The sequence below is a fragment of the Bufo bufo genome, chromosome 3, assembly GCF_905171765.1.
Source record: "Bufo bufo chromosome 3, aBufBuf1.1, whole genome shotgun sequence".
Taxonomy (NCBI): Eukaryota; Metazoa; Chordata; class Amphibia; order Anura; family Bufonidae; genus Bufo; species Bufo bufo.
In genome coordinates this window covers 439,693,621-439,715,023 of record NC_053391.1, presented here as the reverse complement: position 1 = coordinate 439,715,023, position 21,403 = coordinate 439,693,621, and the positions used below count along the sequence as shown (strand labels likewise).

The window sequence follows — 21,403 nt, the reverse complement described above, 5'->3', positions numbered from 1 at the left end:
CCAAAGGGGGTGCTACTAGGTACTAACCATGCCGGGTGCCCAAAGTTTTGCTTCAGGCCCTCCTCCTTTTTTGTTATTTTGAAAATGTAAAAGAGAAAAATAAAAATGTTTTTGCTTAAAACACAAAGGGCATGTGTCCTCTTTCAACTGTATGCCTTTTGCGGATTATTTAATCTTTAACTTGCTTACCTGTTCACAGTAACAGTAATTTTGACCAGGGGTGCCTAAACTTTTGCATGCCACTGTATATAAAGCTCCCCCTCTTCTAGTATAATGCACCGTATACATAATACCCTACCCTTTGTATTATAATGCCTCCATATATATAATGCTCTCCCCTCCATAGTATAATGCCCCCGTTTATATAATGCTCTACCGCATAGTATAATAGTAGTATAATAGCCCCCGTATATATAAAGCTCTTCCCCACTGTAGTCCCCTGTAGCATAGTGCCCTCGCTGTAGTATAAGCCCCCGTATATATAATGTTCTCCCCACCCTGTAGTATAGTGTCACTAGTGGGGTACCTCAGGGGTCAGTATTGGGCTCTATTCTCTTCAATATATTTACTAATGATCTTGTAGAAGGCTTGCATAGCAAAATATCAATTTTCGCAGATGACACTAAAATGTGTAAAGTAATTAACACTGAAGAGGACAGTATACTACTACAGAGGGATCTGGATAGATTGGAGGCTTGGGCAGATAAGTGGCAGATGAGATTTAACAATGACAAATGTAAAGTTATGCACATGGGAAGGAATAATGCAAGTCACCAGTACATACTAAATGGTAAAACACTGGGTAACACAGACATGGAAAAGGATCTAGGAATTTTAATAAACAGCAAACTAAGCTGCAAAAGCCAGTGTCAGGCAACTGCTGCCAAGGCCAATTAGATAATGGGTTGCATTAAAAGGGGCATAGATGCCCGTGATAAGAACATAGTTCTACCACTTTACAAGTCAGACCACACATGGAGTACTGTGTACAGTTCTGGGCTCCTGTGAACAAGGCAGACATAGCAGAGCTGGAGAGGGTCCAGAGGAGGGCAACTAAAGTAATAACTGGAATGGGGCAACTACAGTACCCTGAAAGATCATCAAAATTAGGGTTATTCACTTTAGAAAAAAAGACGACTGAGGGGAGATCTAATTACTATGTATAAATATCAGGGGTCAGTACAGAGATCTCTCCCATCATCTATTTATCCCCAGGACTGTGACGAGGGGACATCCTCTGCGTCTGGAGGAAAGAAGGTTTGTACACAAACATAGAAGAGGATTCTTTACGGTAAGAGCAGCGAGACTATGGAACTCTCTGCCTGAGGAGGTGGTGATGGTAGGTACAATAAAGGAATTCAAGAGGGACCTGGATGTATTCCTGGAGTGTAATAATATTACAGGCTATAGCTACTAGAGAGGGGTCGTTGATCCAGGGAGTTATTCTGATTGCCTGATTGGAGTCGGGAAGGAATTTTTTATTCCCCTAAAGTGGGGAAAATTGGCTTCTACCTCAGTTTTTTTTGCCTTTCTCTGGATCAACTTGCAGGATGACAGGCAGAACTGGATGGACAAAGGTCTTTTTTCGGCCTTATGTACTATGTTATATACAGTTAGGTCCGTAAATATTGGGACAGCGACACAATTCTAATATTTTTTGGCTCTATACACCACCACAATGGATTTGAAATGAAACAAACAAGATGTGCTTTAACTGCAGACTGTCAGCTTTAATTTGGAGGGTATTTACATCCAAATCAGGTGAACTGTGTAGGAATTACAACAGTTTGCATATGTGCCTCCCACGTGTTAAGGGGCCAAAAGTAAATGGGACAGAAAAATAATAATCATAAATCAAACTTTCACTTTTTAATACTGGAACGCATAGACATCACCAGATGCTGGGTTTCATCCCTGGTGATGCTCTGCCAGGCCTCTACTGCAACTGTCTTTTCCTGCTTGTTCTTGGGGCATTTTCCCTTCAGTTTTGTCTTCAGCAAGTGAAATGCATGCTCAATCGGATTTAGGTCAGGTGATTGACTTGGCCATTGCATAACATTCCACTTCTTTCCCTTAAAAAACTCTTTGGTTGCTTTTGCAGTATACTTTGGGTCATTGTCCATCTGCACTGTGAAGCGCCATCCAATGAGTTCTAAAGCATTTGGCTGAATATGAGCAGATAATATTGCCCGAAACACTTCAGAATTCATCCTGCTGCTTTTGTCAGCAGTCACATCATCAATAAATACAAGAGAACCAGTTCCATTGGCAGCCATACATGCCCACGCCATGAGACTACCACCACCATGCTTCACTGATGAGGTGGTATGCTAAGGATCATGAGCAGTTCCTTTCCTACTCATCTCTTTCCATCACTCTGGTACAAGTTGATCTTGATCTCATCTGTCCATAGGATGTTGTTCCAGAAATGTGAAGGCTTTTTTAGCAAACTCTAATCTGGTCTTCCTGTTTTTGAGGCTCACCAATGGTTTACATCTGAACCCTCTGTATTCACTCTGGTGTACACATACACCTACTCCCTGGAGAGTGTTCTTGATCTGGCCAACTGTTGTGAAGGGTGTTTTCTTCACCAGGGAAAGAATTCTTTGGTCATCCACCACAGTTGTTTTCCGTGGTCTTCCGAGTCTTTTGGTGTTGCTGAGCTCCCCGATGCGTTCCATCTTTTTAAGAATGTTCCAAACAGTTGTTTTGGCCATGCCTAATGTTTTTGCTATCTCTCTGATGGGTTTGTTTTGTTTTTTCAGCCTAATGATGGCTTGCTTCACTGATCGTGACAGCTCTTTGGATCACATCTTGAGAGTTGACAGCAACAGATTCCAAATGCAAATAGCACACTTGAAATGAACTCTGGACCTTTTATCTGCTCATTGTAATTGGGATAATGAGGGAATAACGCACACCTGGCCATGGAACAGATGAGAAGCCAATTGTCCCATTACTTTTGGTCCCTTAACAAGTGGGAGGCACATATGCAAACTGTTGTAATTCCTACACTGTTCACCTGATTTGGATGTAAATACTCTCAAATTAAAGCTGACAGTCTGCAGTTAAAGCACATCTTGTTTGTTTCATTTCAAATCCATCGTGGTGGTGTATAGAGCCAAAAATGTTAGAATTGTGTCGCTGTCCCAATATTTATGGACCTGACTGTGTGTGTGTACACACACATATACATATATATATATACATACATACATACATATACACAAAAACATACTAGCAGAAGGAATGCGAATTTCATCTATTTCATTTAATGTTTGTGTGTATCGTTAAAAGATATTGACAGTATCCACTATAACAGGGACATCTACAGTACCCCGCCCCTTTAACAGTGACTTCCACAGCGGCCACCCCTTTATTAGTAACCTCCACAGAACCCCGTCTCGTTAACAGTGATTTCCACAACACTCCGCCCCCTTAACACTGACCTCTACAGCACTCTGCCCCTTAACACTGACATCCATAGCGGACCGTCCCCTTAGCTGTGACCTCCACCGTTCCCTGCCCCCTTAACAGGGACATCCACAGCAGCCCGCCCCCTTAACAGTGACCTCCACAGCATCCGGCCCTCTTAACAGTGACCTCTACAGAAGCCCACCCGATTAATCTAGCCTAGTAGCACCTGTCTGAGCTCTTTAAAGACCCCTGTCCACCCCAGTCAGTCAAACGCCAACTACTACCATGGGCAAGACCAAAGAGCTGTCAAGAGACACCAGAGACAAAATTGTGGACCTCCATCGTTCCCTGCCCCCTTAACCGAGACCTCCACAGCATCCGGCCCTCTTAACAGTGACCTCTACAGAAGCCCACCCGATTAACAGTGACCTCCACAGCGGCCGCCCCTTTATTAGTGACCTCCACAGTACCCCATCTCCTTAACAGTTATTTCCACAACACCCCGTCCCCTTAACAGTGGCCTCTACAGCAGTCTGCACCTTAACACTGACCTCCATAGCGGACCGTCCCCTTAACTGTGACCTCCACAGCAGCCTGCCCCTAGGGTGGCCAGAGGTCCAGTTTTAGGCCGGACAGTCCGGTTTTTAGACTTCCTGTCCTCCGTCCGGCGCAGGTCCTGGACGGACACAGGCATGTCCTTTTGAATAGCTCACTCTCAGACAGCAGCACTCTGCTGTCTGAGCGTGGGCTACAGGGAGAAAGTCACCCTCCCTCCCACCCCTGCAGCATTTTTTCAATCCCTGTCGGCAGCGGAGTGGGAGGGGGCGTGGCTTAGCAGGACCTGGCGGCGGGGTTTTTACGTTCGTCTTTTGCCCCCTTAACTGACCTTCACAGCACTCCGCTCCCTTAACAGTGTAATCCACAGCTCCTGCCCCTTTAAAGCTGACCTACAGCTTTGAAGAAAAATGGCTGGGTTGTTATGGAAACCTGGTATAAAACTGTGTGTATGTGGAGACTAAGGGCCTGTGAGCTTCTATTGGCTGATAAAGGTCATGTGACCAGCCATCTATTGGCTAATGCATTTTTTGGGAATATCTCAGGAACGGTACGTTCTAGAGAGCTTAGACCTGGTCTAAAACCTTCCCAAAAACCTGATGTACCTGTGTGCCAAATTTTGTGATTGTAAATGCCACAGTGCGGATTCCTTTAGCGGACATACACACAGCTATATATATATATATATATATATATATATATATATATATATATATATATATATATATATACACATACATACATACACTCACCTAAAGAATTATTAGGAACACCTGTTCTTTTTCTCATTAATGCAATTATCTAGTCAACCAATCACATGGCAGTTGCTTCAATGCATTTAGGGGGGTGGTCCTGGTCAAGACAATCTCCTGAACTCCAAACTGAATGTCAGAATGGGAAAGAAAGGTGATTTAAGCAATTTTGAGCATGGCATGGTTGTTGGTGCCAGACGGGCCGGTCTGAGTATTTCACAATCTGCTCAGTTACTGGGATTTTCGCGCACAACCATTTCTAGGGTTTACAAAGAATGGTGTGAAAAGGGAAAAACATACAGTATGAGGCAGTTCTGTGGGCAAAAATGCCATGTGGATGCTAGAGGTCAGAGGAGAATGGGCCGACTGATTCAAGCTGATAGAAGAGCAACATTGACTGAAATAACCACCTCGTTACAACCGAGGTATGCAGCAAAGCATTTGTGAAGCCACAACATGCACAACCTTGAGACGGATGGGCTACAACAGCAGAAGACCCCACCGGGTACCACTCATCTCCACTACAAATAGGAAAAAGAGGCTACAATTTGCACAAGCTCACCAAAATTGGACTGTTGAAGACTGGAAAAATGTTGCCTGGTCTGATGAGTCTCGATTTCTGTTGAGACATTCAAATGGTAGAGTCCGAATTTGGCGTAAACAGAATGAGAACATGTATCCATCCTCTGATGGCTTCTTCCAGCAGGATAATGCACCATGTCACAAAGCTCGAATCATTTCAAATTGGTTTCTTGAACATGACAATGAGTTCACTGTACTAAAATGGCCCCCACAGTCACCAGATCTCAACCCAATAGAGCATCTTTGGGATGTGGTGGAACGGGAGCTTCGTGCCCTGGATGTGGATCCCTCAAATCTCCATCAACTGCAAGATGCTATCCTATCAATATGGGCCAACATTTCTAAAGAATACTATCAGCACCTTGTTGAATCAATGCCACATAGAATTAAGGCAGTTCTGAAGGCAAAAGGGGGTCCAACACCGTATTAGTATGGTGTTCCTAATAATTCTTTAGGTGAGTGTATATGTATATATATATATATATATATATATATATATATATATATATATATATATATATATATATATATATAGCTGTGTGTATGTCCGCTAAAGGAATCCGCACTGTGGCATTTACAATCACGAAATTTGGCACACAGGTACATCAGGTGTCTGGGAAGGTATATATATACAGTCGTGGCCAAAAGTTTTGAGAATGACATAAATATTGGAAATTGGAAAAGTTGCTGCTTAAGTTTTTATAATAGTAATTTGCATATACTCCAGGATGTTATGAAGAGTGATCAGATGAATTGCATAGTCCTTCTTTGCCATGAAAATTAACTTAATCGCAAAAAAACCTTTCCACTGCATTTCATAGCTGTCATTAAAGGACCTGCTGAGATCATTTCAGTAATCGTCTTGTTAACTCAGGTGAGAATGTTGACGAGCACAAGGCTGGAGATCATTATGTCAGGCTGATTGGGTTAAAATGGCAGACTTGACATGTTAAAAGGAGGGTGATGCTTGAAATCATTGTTCTTCCATTGTTAACCATGGTGACCTGCAAAGAAATGCGTGCAGCCATCATTGCGTTGCATAAAAATGGCTTCACAGGCAATGATATTGTGGCTACTAAGATTGCACCTCAATCAACAATTTATAGGATCATCAAGAACTTCAAGGAAAGAGGTTCAATTTTTGTTAAGAAGGCTTCAGGGCGTCCAAGAAAGTCCAGCAAGCGCCAGGATCGTCTCCTAAAGAGGATTCAGCTGCGGGATAGGAGTGCCACCAGTGCAGAGCTTGCTCAGGAATGGCAGCAGGCAGGTGTGAGTGCATCTGCACGCACAGTGAGGCGAAGACTTTTGGAAGATGGCCTGGTGTCAAGAAGGCCAGCAAAGAAGCCACTTCTCTCCAAAAAAAACATCAGGGACAGATTGATCTTCTGCAGAAAGTATGGTGAATGGACTGCTGAGGACTGGGGCAAAGTCATATTCTCCGATGAAGCCTCTTTCCGATTGTTTGGGGCATCTGGAAAAAGGCTTGTCCGGAGAAGAAAAGGTAAGCGCTACCATCAGTCCTGTGTCATGCCAACAGTAAAGCATCCTGAGACCATTCATGTGTGGGGTTGCTTCTCATCCAAGAAGTGGGCTCACTCACAATTTTGCCCAAAAACACAGCCATGAATAAAGAATGGTATCAAAACACCCTCCAACAGCAACTTCTTCCAACAATCCAACAACAGTTTTGTGAAGAACAATGCATTTTCCAGCACGATGGAGCACCGTGCCATAAGGCAAAAGTTATAACTAAGTGGCTCGGGGACCAAAACTTTGACATTTGTGGTCCATGGCCTGGAAACTCCCCAGATCTTAATCCCATTGAGAACTTGTGGTCAATCCTCAAGAGGCGGGTGGACAAACAAAAACCCACTAATTCGGACAAACTCCAAGAAGTTATTATGAAAGAATGGGTTGCTATCAGTCAGGAATTGGCCCAGAAGTTGATTGAGAGCATGCCCAGTCGAATTGCAGAGGTCCTGAAAAAGAAGGGCCAACACTGCAAATACTGACTCTTTGCATAAATGTCATGTAATTGTCGATAAAAGCCTTTGAAACGTATGAAGTGCGTGTAATTATATTTCACTACATCACAGAAACAACTGAAACAAAGATCTAAAAGCAGTATAACAGCAAACTTTGTGAAAACTAATATTTGTGTCATTCTCAAAACTTTTGGCCACGACATATATATATATATACATATATATATATATATATATATATATATATATATATATATATATACACACACACACACACACACACACACACACACATATATATATATATATATACACATACACACAGTGAGGAACAGAAGTATTTGAACACCCTGCGATTTTGCAAGTTCTCCCACTTTGAAATCATGGAGGGGTCTGAAATTCACATTGTACGTGCATTACCACTCTGAGAGACAGAATAAAAACAAACCCAAAAAAAAAATCCCATTGTATGATTTTTAAATAATTTTTTTGTCTTGCACTGCTGAATATAAGTATTTGAACACCTGAGAAACAGCAAGAATTCTGTCTCTCAAAGACCTGTTACTATGCCTTTAAAAATTCCACCTCTACTCCACTGATTAATCTAACTTAGTATCACCTGTCTGAGCTCTTTAAAGACCCCTGTCCACCCCAGTCAGTCAAACGCCAACTACTACCATGGGCAAGACCAAAGAGCTGTCAAGAGACACCAGAGACAAAATTGTGGGCCTCCACAAGGCTGGAAAGGGCTACGGGGCAATTGCCAAGCATCTTGGTGAAAATAGATCAACTGTTGGAGCAATTGTTAGAAAATGGAAGAGGCTAAAGACGACTGTCAGTCTCCCTCGGACTGTGGCTCCATGCAAGATCTCACCTTGTGGGGTATCACTAATGATAAGAAAGGTGAGGAATCATCCCAGAACTACAAGGGAAGAGCTGGTCAATGACATGAAGAGAGCTGGGACAACACAGTTTCAAAGGTCACTGTCGGTAGAACACTATGCTGTCATGGTTTCAAATCATGCATTGCACGGAAAGTTCCCCTTCTCAAGTCATCACATGTCCAGGCCCGTCTGAAGTTTGCCAATGACCGTCTGGATGATCCAGAGGAGGCATGGGAGAAAGGCATGTGGTCAGCTGAGACCAAAGTATCACTTTTTGGTCTAAACTTCACGCGTTGTGTTTGGAGGAAAAAGAAGGATGAGTTGCATCCCAAGAATACCATCCAATAGAAAGAGAATACAGCTTCTTGTGGAGTAAAATATTGTTCTTTATTGGCTCATCGTATAAAATCCACCAAAATCACAAGAAAAAGGTGTACAGTAACATGTTTCGGGCTACAGAATCCAGCCCTTCATCAAGACATAACACACATATTAACCCCTTAAGGACTCAGCCCTATTTCACCTTCAGGACTTGGACATTTTTTGCAAATCAGTGTCATTTTAAGTGCTGATAACTTTAAAACGCTTTGACTTATCCAGGCCATTCTGATATTGTTTTTTTCGTCACATATTGCACTTCATGACACTGGTAAAATGAAGTAAAAAAAAAAAACTTATTTATAAAAAAATACCAAATTTACCAAAAATTTGTAAAAAAATTGCAAATTTCCAAGTTTCAATTTCTCTACTTCTATAATACATAGTAATACCTCCAAAAATAGTTATTACTTTACATATGTCTACTTCATGTTTGGATCATTTTGGGAATGATATTTCATTTTTTGGGGATGTTACAAGGCTTAGAAGTTTAGAAGCAAATCTTGACATTTTTCTGAAATTTTCAAAAACCCAATTTTTAGGGACCAGTTCAGGTCTGAAGTCACTTTGCAAGGCTTACATAATAGAAACCACCCAAAAATGACCCCATTCTAGAAACTACACCCCTCAAGGTATTCAAAACAGATTTTACAAACGTTGCTAACCCTTTAGGTGTTCCACAAGAGTTATTGGCAAATGGAGATAAAATTTCAGAATTTCATTTTATTGGCAAATTTTCCATTTTAATCCATTTTTACAAGTAACAAAGCAAGGGTTAACAGCCAAACAAAACTCAATATTTATGGCCGGTCGATACGGACGCGGCGATACCTAATATGTATACTTTTTTTTATTTATGTAAATTTTACACAATAATATCATTTTTGAAACAAAAAAAAAATTATGTTTTAGTGTCTCCATATTCTGAGCCATCTTTTTTATTTTTTGGGCGATTGTCTCAGGTAGGGGCTCATTTTTTGCGGGATGAGGTGACGGTTAGATTGGTACTATTTTAGTGGGCAAACGCCTTTTTGATCGCTTGCTGTTGTACTTTTTGTGATGTAAGGTGCCAAAAAAATGGTTTATTTAGCACAGTTTTTATTTATTTTTATTTTTTACAGTGTTCATCTGAGGGATTAGGTCATGTGATATGTTTATAGAGCCGGTCGATACAGACGCGGCGATACCTAATATGTATACTTTCCCTATTTTTTTTAACTTTATTTGGGGAAAATGACGTTTTGGTTTATTTTTACTTGAAACTTAATTTTTGGGGGGGAAAATTTATTTTTTCTACTTTTTTTTAGTCCCACTTTGGGACTTCAACTTTTGGGGGTCTAATCTCTTTTACAATGCATTCCAATACTTCTGTATTGGAATGCATTGGCTGTATGAGTAATACTGTGTGTATTACTCATACAGCTTCCGGCCTGTGAGATCCAGGGGGCTGGATCTCACAGGCTCGTCACCAGAAGGCAGCGCAGATGCCTAAGGAAGGCATCGCACTGCCTTCCATGCTATCGGGTCCCCCTACAGCCCTACGACCTCCCCCCGGCGTTGTGACAGGATGTCCGCTGAATGATTTCAGCGGACATCCTGTTGCGATTAACCCCCGCCGCGCCACAATCGCGATTTAAAGTTAGGGCGTACCGGTACGCCCTGAGTCCCTAAGGGGTTAAAACCATTCCTTTTTATGTAGTACAAGGTCCAACCCCCTCTAATCAGCAAAGTGTCCGCACCTGGAGCCTGGAATGGGAACCATTCAGCGGTCCAGGGGAGGAGATCCAGTATCACCCGTGATGCATACATACACATAATGAACATATCTTAGGCCACTTTCACACCTGCGTTAGGTGCGGATCCGTCTGCCATCCGCACAGACGGATCCGCACCTATAAATGCAAACGATGGCATCCGTTCAGAACGGATCTGTCCACATTCTATGTAAAAAAGTCTAAGTCCAATTGTTAGTCAGACGGATCCGTCCCGACCCCACACCGAATGGCATTCTGGATGGATGCAGATCCGTTCGGAGTGCATCAGTTTGGCTCCGTTCCGCCTCCATTCCGCTCTGGAGGCGGACACCGGGGCGCTGCTTGCAGCGTTTTGGTGTCCACCTGGCCGTGCGGAGCCAGGCGGATCCGTCCTGACTTGCAGTGTGGGTCGGTGGGGATGGATCAGTTTGACGTTGACACAATATGGTGCAATTGCGGGCGAATCCCTCCCCTGTTGACTTTCGGTGTGGGGTCGGGACGGATCCGTCTGACTAACAATTGAACTTAGACTTTTTTTACATAGAATGCGGACGGATCCGTTCTGAACGGATGCCATTGTTTGCATTTATAGGTGCGGATCCGTCTGTGCGGATGGCAGACGGATCCGCGCCTAACGCAGGTGTGAAAGTGGCCTAAGATATGTTCATTAGGCCGAATGCACACGGCCGTGTTCCGCGGCCGAGAGCGGTCCGTGGTATGCCGGGCTGGATTCCTGTTCAGAGCAGGAGCGCACGGCGTCATTGGTTGCTATGACGCCGCGCACTTCATGCCGCCGCTGCACTAAAGTAATACACTCGTATAAATCATACAAGTGTATTACTGTAGTGCAGCGGCGGCATGAAGCGCACGGCGTCATAGAACCAATGACGCCGTGCGCTCCTGCTCTGAAAAGGAATCCAGCCCGGCATACCACGGACCGCTCTCGGCCGCGGAACACGGCCGTGTGCATTCGGCCTTATGTGTATGTATGCATCACCTATGATACTGGATCTCCTCCCCTGGACCGCTGAATGGTTCCCATTCCAGGCTCCAGGTGTGGACACTTTGCTGATTAGAGGGGGTTGGACCTTGTGCTACATAAAAAGGAATGGTTTTAATATGTGTGTTATGTCTTGATGAAGGGCTGGATTCTGTAGCCTGAAACATGTTACTGTACACTTTTTTCTTGTGATTTTGGTGGATTTTATACGATGAGCCAATAAAGAACAATTTTTTACTCCACAAGAAGCTGGATTCTCTCTTTCTATTGGATATTCTATTAGGCCCAGTTCTGGCCTTTTTTCCGTCCTTTGGGGATTAAAGTCAGAGGTGAGAGCTGCAGCCATTTCTATCATTGTCAAGAATACCATCCCTACTGTGAAGCATGGTGGTGGTAACATCATGCTTTGGGGGTGCTTTTCTGCGAAGGGGACAGGACGACTGCACTGTATTAAGGAGAGGATGAATGGGGCCATTTATTGTGAGATTTTGAGAAACAACCTCCTTCCCTCAGTCAGAGCATTGAAGATGGGTCGCGGCTGGGTCTTCCAACATGACAACGACCCGAAGCACACAGCCAGGAAAACCAAGGAGTGGCGCCATAAGAAGCATATCAAGGTTCTGGAGTGGCCTAGCCAGTCTCCAGACCTAAATCCAATAGAATATCTTTGGAGGAAACTGTGTTGCTTAGCGACAGCCCCGAAACCTGACAGATCTAGAGGAGATCTGTGTGGAGGAGTGGGCCAAAATCCCTGTTGTAATGTGTGCAAACCTGGTCAAGAACTGCAGGAAACGTTTGACAAAGGCTTCAGTACCAAATATTAACACTGATTTCCTCAGGTGTTCAAATACTTATGTTCAGCAGTGCAAGACAAATAAATTCTTTAAAAAACATACAATGTGATTTCCTGAATTCTCTCTTAATTCTGTCTCTCAGAGTGGGAATGCACCTACAATGAGAATTTCAGACCCCTCCATGATTTCTAAGTGGGAGAATTAGCAAAATCGCAGGGTGTTCAAATACCTCTGTTCCTTACTAATATATATATACACACACACACGTGAACAAAGTTCATTTATTTCAGTAATACAACTTAAATGGTGAAATAACATATGAGATAGACTCATTACATGCAAAGCAATATTTTTCAAGCCTTTATTTGTTATAATTTGGATGATTATGGCTTATAGCTTATGAAACCCCAAAGTCACAATCTCAGGTACCCTTTGCTCAGGGGGTATGGACTAATTAGCTGACTAGAGTGTGACACTTTGAGCCTAGAATATTGAACCTTTCACAAAATTCTAATTTTAAGCTGCAATAATGCAATTCCTTTTAACTTGCATTACTGAAATAAATGGACTTTTGCACGATATTCTAATTTTTCGAGTTTCACCTGTATATATCCCCCATAGCATAATGCCCCTTTACATATATAATGTAGAATCCGGTGTAGTGCCCTATATAATAAAAAAAAAACAAAAAAAAAAAACAAACAAACATAATACTCATCTTTGTTCCATTCTCCGCTGCCATCTGTAATGCAGGCCACAGTTCTCATCCCGCCTGTGGTCGGAGTTGCCACGTCCCAGCGCAGGCGGTTGCAATTACATCACCGAGACCTCCTGTGACAGGTCACTGCTGGCACATTAATGTGTTCACATGCTCGTGCCTCCTGTGACTCAGTGCAGGAGTTAGCGATGATGTCATGGCGACCACCAGCGAAATTCTACTGGATGTGGGTGGGGGAGTCCATGGCAGGCACTGACATTTTGTGCTGCTATGGCCGCTGTGTTCTCCTCTTCTCTCAGAAGCATGAATGGTCTCTTTTCCTCCTCCATGGAGGTGAAGTCTATTAAGAGAAGTGAATTTCCCTCACTGCTAAGTATTTGGGGCACTGCAACTGGAAGTGGGTCTCGTTCTCCACAGCCTCCTGGTCGCACTGCTGCCACAGTCTGCTCTCCCTGGGCAGGTACCTCTGTTGGTGCCACCCGGGTTTGATGTGGGTGTTTAATCTGTAGCAGCTGAGGATCTGTCAATCTCTTGGGTTGGGTAGTTTCTCCAGATATGGGGCCAGTTTGTACTCCCTCTATCAGCTTTTGTGATGTTCTTATGTTGTTCCTCCAGAGGCTTATATATTCCTGCTTGCACTTGTGTATCTTCTGCTGCATTTCCCCCTTTATCAGGCTGTACTGGTTGGTGGCGTGGTCATGCTGGGTTTGGGTGACTTGTTCTGGTGTGCTTCGTTTTTCTGGGGCTTCTTGGTGTAGCAAGGCTTTGTGATGGTAGGAGCTTGGACTGCTGCTATGTAGATTGGCCCTGAATTATAGCACCCACTTCTGGACAGCAAGGTATAGTGGGAATCTGCCCAGCTCTGCTCAACAGGCGCTGTAAGGGTTGCTCCGATGGACCTGGAGAAGGTATTTGCATAGTTCTAGGTGTAATATTTCTGTTGGCCCAGAGTACCACTTTGACCAATCTGGCCCCCAGACTTTACTGCCATACAGGAGGATTGGGGTGATTATGTTATCAAAGATTTTAAGCCAGATGGTCACTGGTGCTTTAAAATAGTACAGATGCCTTCTGACGGCCTAGGTGGTTTTCCATGCCTTGTCTTTCTGTATTTCTATAGCTTGCTCCCTGATAGCTAATCCCAGGTAGGTGTACCTGTTGGTTTCTGTAAGTGGACAGTTGTTTAGCAGGAAGGGAGGATGCTCGGCTGGTTTCTGCTTTCTCTTCTGGAACACCATGATGATGGTTTTTTTTTTGATTGATGGGCAATACCCACGTAATGCTAAATTTCTCCAGGATTCCCAGGTTATCTTGGAGACCTTTCTCGGTTGGGACAGTAGCAGAAGGTCATCTGCATAAAGCAAAAATTTCACCTCTGTGTCATGGAGGGTGAGACCTGATGCTGAGGACTCCAGAGCCGCACCAGCTCATTGATGTAGATGTTAAACAGGGTTGGACTGAGGCTGCAGCCCTGTCTGACTCCTCAGCTCTGCTGAAAATAAGCCAGCCATTCTCCTCCCATTTAACCTCACGCTGCATCTGTTCTCAGCGTAGGAGCTTCTGATGACATCATATGTTAATTCCGCTTTCCAGAAGATTCAGGAATAGGCCCAGTGCAACAATGAGTCAAAGGCCTTCTTAAAGTCCACAAAGTGGGCATAAATTTGTATTATGTATTATGGACATGGCTCTTGATGAGGTTGTGCAGGGTGTAGATGTAGTCCATGGTGTGGTCGTTTGGCATGAAGCTTGCATGGCTTTTGCTGAGGCCGTTGTGCTGGGTGAGGTAGCTGAGGGTCCTCTTATTTAGGATGCTGCTGAAGAGTTTCCCCAGGTTGCTGCTGACACATAACCCTCCATAGCTGGCTGGGTCATACCTATCTTCACCCTTGTGTATGGGGGTTATGAGGCCTTGGTTGCAGCTCTGGGGGGGGGGGAAGTAGCCTGCACTAAGCATGACATTGAAGAGTTTTGCTATTGTGGCCTGGATACCTGGCGGGCTGTATTTAATATATACCAATGTATATTAATGAAGTTAAAGTAAATTATATGAAAATCAGCAAAACCGATCCAAATATCTTCCAACCATTGGCTGTCACCCAGTGTATGCTTTTCTTGGTCTGATATTTTTATTCATAACATGTTAGAACTCCAAAATGACTAAATAATAGTGAAAATGTCCAATTTCTTCATCCTGAAAATGAGCTATCGTTCCATGGAAATGAAAACAAACAAAGTAAAGAACAGGAGAGAAGACAAAGCAAAACGGTTTCTAGGAAAAAAAAGCAGATATAAAACAGGTTCTACTAGTTTCTGAACAAGAATATTCTGAGGCCGCTGACACAAGGAGAATTAACCATAGGCTTGTGAACTTCGTAGAAACCTGTATGAATGAGCCCCATTGTTTAGAACCTGTAACATCAAGCCACTGTAGACAGATCCTGTCTGTACAAGAAAAACTACAGAAAATGAGATGCCTTTAGTCAAGTTGCTAGAGGAGACCCAATCTTGATTAAATACATGTATAACATGACTGCCACATTTTAGATTATTTCGTTTGGAGAAAAGATAGTTAAAGGGAACCTGTCTCCACAAAAATGCAGTGTAATCTGCAGGCACCATGTTATAGATCAGGGGATGCCGAACAGATTGATATATAGTTTTATGTGAAAAGATTCAGTAAAACTTATCAGTGATTGATTGCATTCTCTGTGCGTGTACACAAAAGGTAGTTACCCATCACTGATCGCTGTGCAGGAGGTGGTCTTAATGTTAACATGTACGGCACAGCCGGGACTTTAAAGATGGCGTCCACTTGCGTGCAGAGGAAGGGACTAATTTCTGTGACAGGAGGTAATGTTGAGAGTAGACATTTAATGCTTCAGATGCCAGGGTCAAACGTGCCCACGGAATCTGAACAAGCAAAGCCGGATGCAGTGTGCGGAAGCCTCTGTCCTCCTGAATGACAAGAGGCTGCCGCACATTAGTTCCTATGAAGCATAGGAAAATTGGGGCATATTTATTAAGACCGGCATTTTAGGGTCCATTCACACATCCGTAGTGCATTGCGGATCCGCGATACACCCGGCCGGCACCCTCATAGAAATGCCTATTCCTGTATTTTTTTTGTCCGGAGCCGCGGACCGGAAGATTGGTGGCGCGCTCCGGAAATGTAGATGCGGAGAGCACATAGTGCATCCATTCCGTCCCCATAGAGAATAAATGGGTCCGCACCCGATCCGAACGGATGCGGACCCATTATTACGGACGTGTGAATGGAGCCTTAGACGTTGGTCTTAATAAAGCCCCCTAGCTGGCAGTGGATCCACCGAAGTTATGAAGAGGCCCACGCTTCCAAGTTGTCTTACATTTAGACCATTTTCCACACCTAAAACAGGCGTAGAAAATTATAAATGAGACAGTCCTGCCGGCCCTCCCCTTCCCTGCCCACAATTTTAGACCTGGCATGAGGGAGGAAAGTCGCAGATAGCGGAGCAACTAACTGTTGTGTCGCCATCTGCGCCTGAAATACGCCTAATTTAGGAGAATTTCAGATTAGTAAATGTCCCTATAGTGTATTTCTCATAACCAATGCTTATCTGATGATTGCTTGTTATGGTGCCTATGTGAACTATAAAAAAAAAGTGTAAAAGTCAATAAATGTTATATATATATATATATATATATACACATACACACATACACACACACACATACATATACACACAATGAAAAATAGAGCAGCACTCCAGTAAAGTGAAAAAAAGACTGTTTATTCACCCAGTGGTGACGCGACGTTTCGGCTCCAACATGACTCCGCCAAAACGTAAATAAAAATATGTAAACAATAAAAAAATATACATCATGGGCACTGCCGCATGCGAAAATGCCTGCACTATTAAAAACATAAAAATATTTATCCTATGTAGCCGATTCGCCTTTTTTAGTTACTTCCCCTCTCACCTAAAAATTTTAATAAAAAGTGATCAAAAAGTCATACACACCCAAAAAGTACAGATCGCCCCACAAAACACGGCTCCGTATACATAACTACAAAAAAGTTAGACGTCTGAATATAGTGATGGTTTTTATTTTTTTGTTCAGTATTAAAACGCAAAAACAACTATACACATGCGGTACCACAGTAATCGTTTTGACCTGGAGAATGAAAGTAACACGTCATTTGTACCGTATAGGCAACGCCGTAAAAACAAAACCCATAAAACTGTTGTGGAATTGCACTTTTTTTCCCAATTTCACCTCATTTAGAATTTTTTTCCAGCTCCCCACTACATTGTATGCAATGTTAAATGGTGGAATTAGAAAGTGCAACTTGCCTCGCAAAAAACAAGCCCTTATAGGGCTATGTGAACAGAAAAATAAAACATTTTATGACTCCGGGAAGAAAGAGAGTGAAAAACAAAAATGAAAATAAATAATTAAATAAATCAATAAAAGTTCAGAAAAAGATATTTAAATGTATACATTACAGATTATACTACATTTTTTCCCACAAAACTATAGATCTGCTCAGCTCCCCTGCACTATAACATGCGGTCTGTGGAGTGTACTGCATTTTGTAGTGACAAGTGCTGTTTAAAGGGGTTTTCCAGGAATTACGGTAAATAATGATGACCGATTCACAAGATAGGTGGCCAATATCAGATTGGTGGGAATCCAACAACCAGCCCCCCTTGTTGATCAGCAGTTTGAAGGGGCCACAGCACTTGGGTAAACGCAGCAACCTCTTCATAGTATATTAAGCACACACCATCCATTGTGCAGTGGCTGTTTTTGATATTGTAGCTAATTCCCATTCACCTAAATGGGACTGAGCTGCACAAAGGCCATGTGAAAAAATGGATCAGACATGGCAGGCCAAAGAGGAGCCGCAGTACAGCCAATTGTTAGGACCTCCATCGCTCAGACACTGATGATCTATCCTAGATAGGTCAGCAGTATTCAAATCCGGGAATTGGCAGTGGAAATGCATGCAAAAAAATCTGCAGTGTTTTACAGGACAAGCAATGCGGTTGAAATTTTAAGAAATTTCATCCACATGTTACATAAACAATAAGCAGCGGAAGTTGATCTGCAGTGCGGGTTTACCTTAAAAACAGTGTGGCCATTAACAAGCAACAATAAAATCTTTAAGAGTGATTCTACATGGTGCAAGAATCTGCAGGGAAATCTGCAACAGCTGCGGCAAACAGGAGAGTAGTGAAAATAAATTATATATATATATATATATATATATATATATATATATATATATATATATACACCTAAGAGGCTGGCGCCTTTTCTTAAAGTATGCAAGCATGACCACAGCTGATAGATTGCAGGGTGGTCATAACCATGGAAACGAGCAGTGTATAATGTCATGGAAAAATGAATCCAGCCAGCAAAGGAAGAAATATGGACAATCACAATACATTAGTAAGTGTCTTGTATTAACTTCCTCTACATAAATGCCATTTACTGAAGTGACACAACCCCTTTAATAAGAAATTGCAAGCTGAAGCTTTAAAGAAAAGCTGCCACCATAAAAATGCAGTGCAGTCTGCCGGCAGCATGTTACTGAGCAGATGGATGTAAAGTCCTAGAAGCAAAGATTCAGTATAGTGTTTTATTCATGTATATGTAGACCCTGGCTCTTTCTGTGATGAGAGGTCACGTGGACGGCCCTTTCAGTGGTGGTCAGTCACTGAATAGGACTCTATACATGCTGCCTGCAGGCGTCATTGTAGTTACATGATGACAGGTTCGCTTTAAATAAAACCAACAAGGTGGCAAAAATTGTTAAATGTCATTGAAGGTTGCATTTGGATTTTTAAGTTACCAGTATATACAGATATCAGAATTCATGACTTAAAAGGAACATGTATTGAGAATTTTGGCAACTTACATTCTTTTCCTAGAAAGAAGGAATAGAAACAAAGGTGGTTGATGCTCAGGTACAGCCACCCCTGGCGCGGCACTCTCCCCTTCCAGCAGCAGCAGGAGTAAAACGTGATCAGCTTTTCAGCCTCTGGGAAGTTGAACCTGCTCTCAAATTTTACCAATCCTTCACGGAATTTTTCAGGGTCCTCCTCTTGTTCTGCCAACCTGCTGCTGGTCTCTTCTGCAATAAGACCCTGTGGGAAAATGTAAAAAAAAAAAAAAAAGAAGAGAACTGGGACATGATACCTATCATTAGGGATGAGTGTATCGACTTAGGATGAAACATCCGAAGTCAATTCGCTCATCCCTACTCATCATCATGTTGAGGAAATACAGGCTGAGAATAGTACTGAATGATGAGACCTGTAGTTTTCTTTTTAAGAGAAGTAGTGAATTTACCCAAGAACCTACAACTATAATCTAGGTCTATAGATTTAAAGAGGTATTCTCATCTCAGAAAGTGATGCCAACATTTAATGATGGATGACTGTTCATCAATTCTGAGAATGGAGGGGTCATAGTGTGGATTTGGTGACGCCCAGCAGTTCCCTACTGATCCACCGTGCAGGGAACTAGAAGACGGCAGTCTGGCATCTCTCAGGGAATACGTTGTTTCCTTGCTCTGCCGCTGCAGTGGATCATGAGCAGGGGCAATTTTGGCCACTACGCGAAGGATGCAATTGCGTGGGGCCCCATGAATAAGGGGCCACCCTGCTACCCCTGGCAGCTAGGCTCCCCTAAGGCTGTATCAGCTGAATCCTCAAATATAAAATAGACTGACCTTTCGTCGTGGGTGGTGCTCAGTGGTATAAGTAGTATAAACATCATAATGGAGTTAGACCACGGCACTCAAATGTGAAATGAAACCTTCTTTATTCCATCCCAAATTTATTTAACAAGGAGCCATTGGCCAATGTTTTCTCATGGCCTAAACATATATAGACATCATAAGTGATGGCATATTATCACATATGAAAAATAAAGCAGTGGAAAATATGTATAGATAAAAAACATGGATAGGATAGACGTTGGCCAATGGCTCCTTGTTAAATTAATTTTGGATGGAATAAAGAAGGTTTCATTTCACTTTTGAGTGCCGTGGTCTAACTCCATTTCGAATCCTCAAATATAGCTCAATACAGCTGAGCTCCTTGCTCACCATTCACTCTGTGACCAGCGGTTTGGTGCAGACAGGTACAAAGAAGTGACGTCATCGGGCTTGCGTCGTCTAGCTGCCAGACAGAACGGAGCAGATCTGCAGTCACAGATCAGTTCTGTTTGTCGTGGGAATGTGGGCTAGGTGAGCATGCCCTGTGTAGGGGGCATATTGCATTATACTATATGAGGGGCATATTATACGCTATTATGGCCTCTACAAATGCCCCTCATACAATATAATTTATGTTCTGTGGGTGGCACATGCAGGGGGCATTATACTATATGAAGGGCGCATGAAGGAGGCATTGTACTATATAATACTCCCTACATATGCCCCTCATACAGTATAATGCCTCCACAAGTGCCCCCAATACAGTATATATGAAGCACACCAAGGGGCATCATGATCTCCTGGAGAAACAAGGGGTATTATACTTTGTGGGGACACTATATTAGTGGTGTCATAGGATGGAGCTTAGAGTTGCTATGCCCACCGCTATGAGCAGCTCCAGCCCATATACCACTATATACACTACTGCGACACAAGCAGGGAGAGGCCGCACCGGATCAGATCCTGCTCTCAGCAATGATAGAGTCATTCAGGAATCTCATGATGCAGTCACCCTGTGCACAAGTAAACAACGTCATGGGTTTTTGATGTCTCACTTTGCCTGTTAACCAATTAATGGTGCTCACCCCATGCATGGGATCAGTTGATTAGTGCACGAATGTGGCTGCTACGAGAGAACAAAAGCAATAACCAATACAAAGCAACTTCTGCTCTGTGAAATAGGAGTATATCGATACAGCTTGCCAATAAGTAGATGAATTAGGCAGGTGCCCCGAACAAGAACTCGGAAAATCCCTTTATGCATATCGGAATATATTATATAATATTTAAATATGGTATATTTAAAAACAGACTTTTTCCCTTCTCTTACCTCTTATTAATCTTGATTTCCATTGGGTGACCTGGATATATCAAGTATTATTCTAATGTGGTAAATGGAGGGGTAGAAACAATCCTAATAGTCTGCAGGGAACTAAAGCCCAGCCCCATTCAAGTGTTCAGAACAGGAGCGCTGCTGTGCAGGAAACAGCACTAAACTAGTAATGCAGCCCCTTCTCAGGCCCACCAGTCATCACTTTATATCAGGAGAATAACCTATTATTTAGCGAGTAATTGTACAGGTATCCCCTATGCAATCTGATATAGCTGATGATTTAAAAATGACAGGGTTGTGTGGTCAAACAGATTGTGTGGTCCTTTTGACTGAAAGTAAGTCCTCTGTCATACACAAGCACAATCAATCTAACAGTTCTATAATCTGCTGGATCTCAAGAGCCTCACTAGTACTGTGTCTGGTAGTGAGGCCTCAAACACATGGCCATATCCGATTTTCAGTCTGCAAAACAATGAATCCGCCAGAAATGGATAATTTCTATGTAGATTTTGTTTTTTTCACTTCCACCAACAGAAAAG

At 42.8% G+C, this 21,403-nt stretch overlaps 1 protein-coding gene across 2 annotated transcripts in view; it reads right to left on the bottom strand.

The window, feature by feature from the left end:
* The window catches only part of TBC1D8 (TBC1 domain family member 8), a 97,406-nt gene that overhangs the window by 36,552 nt on the left and 39,451 nt on the right, over positions 1–21,403 (bottom strand). For both annotated transcript variants that reach the window (XM_040425026.1, XM_040425027.1), the window contains exon 5: positions 18,728–18,956. In XM_040425026.1, the coding sequence (XP_040280960.1) occupies positions 18,728–18,956 (229 nt within the window). The remainder of the gene's footprint in view (positions 1–18,727; positions 18,957–21,403) is intronic.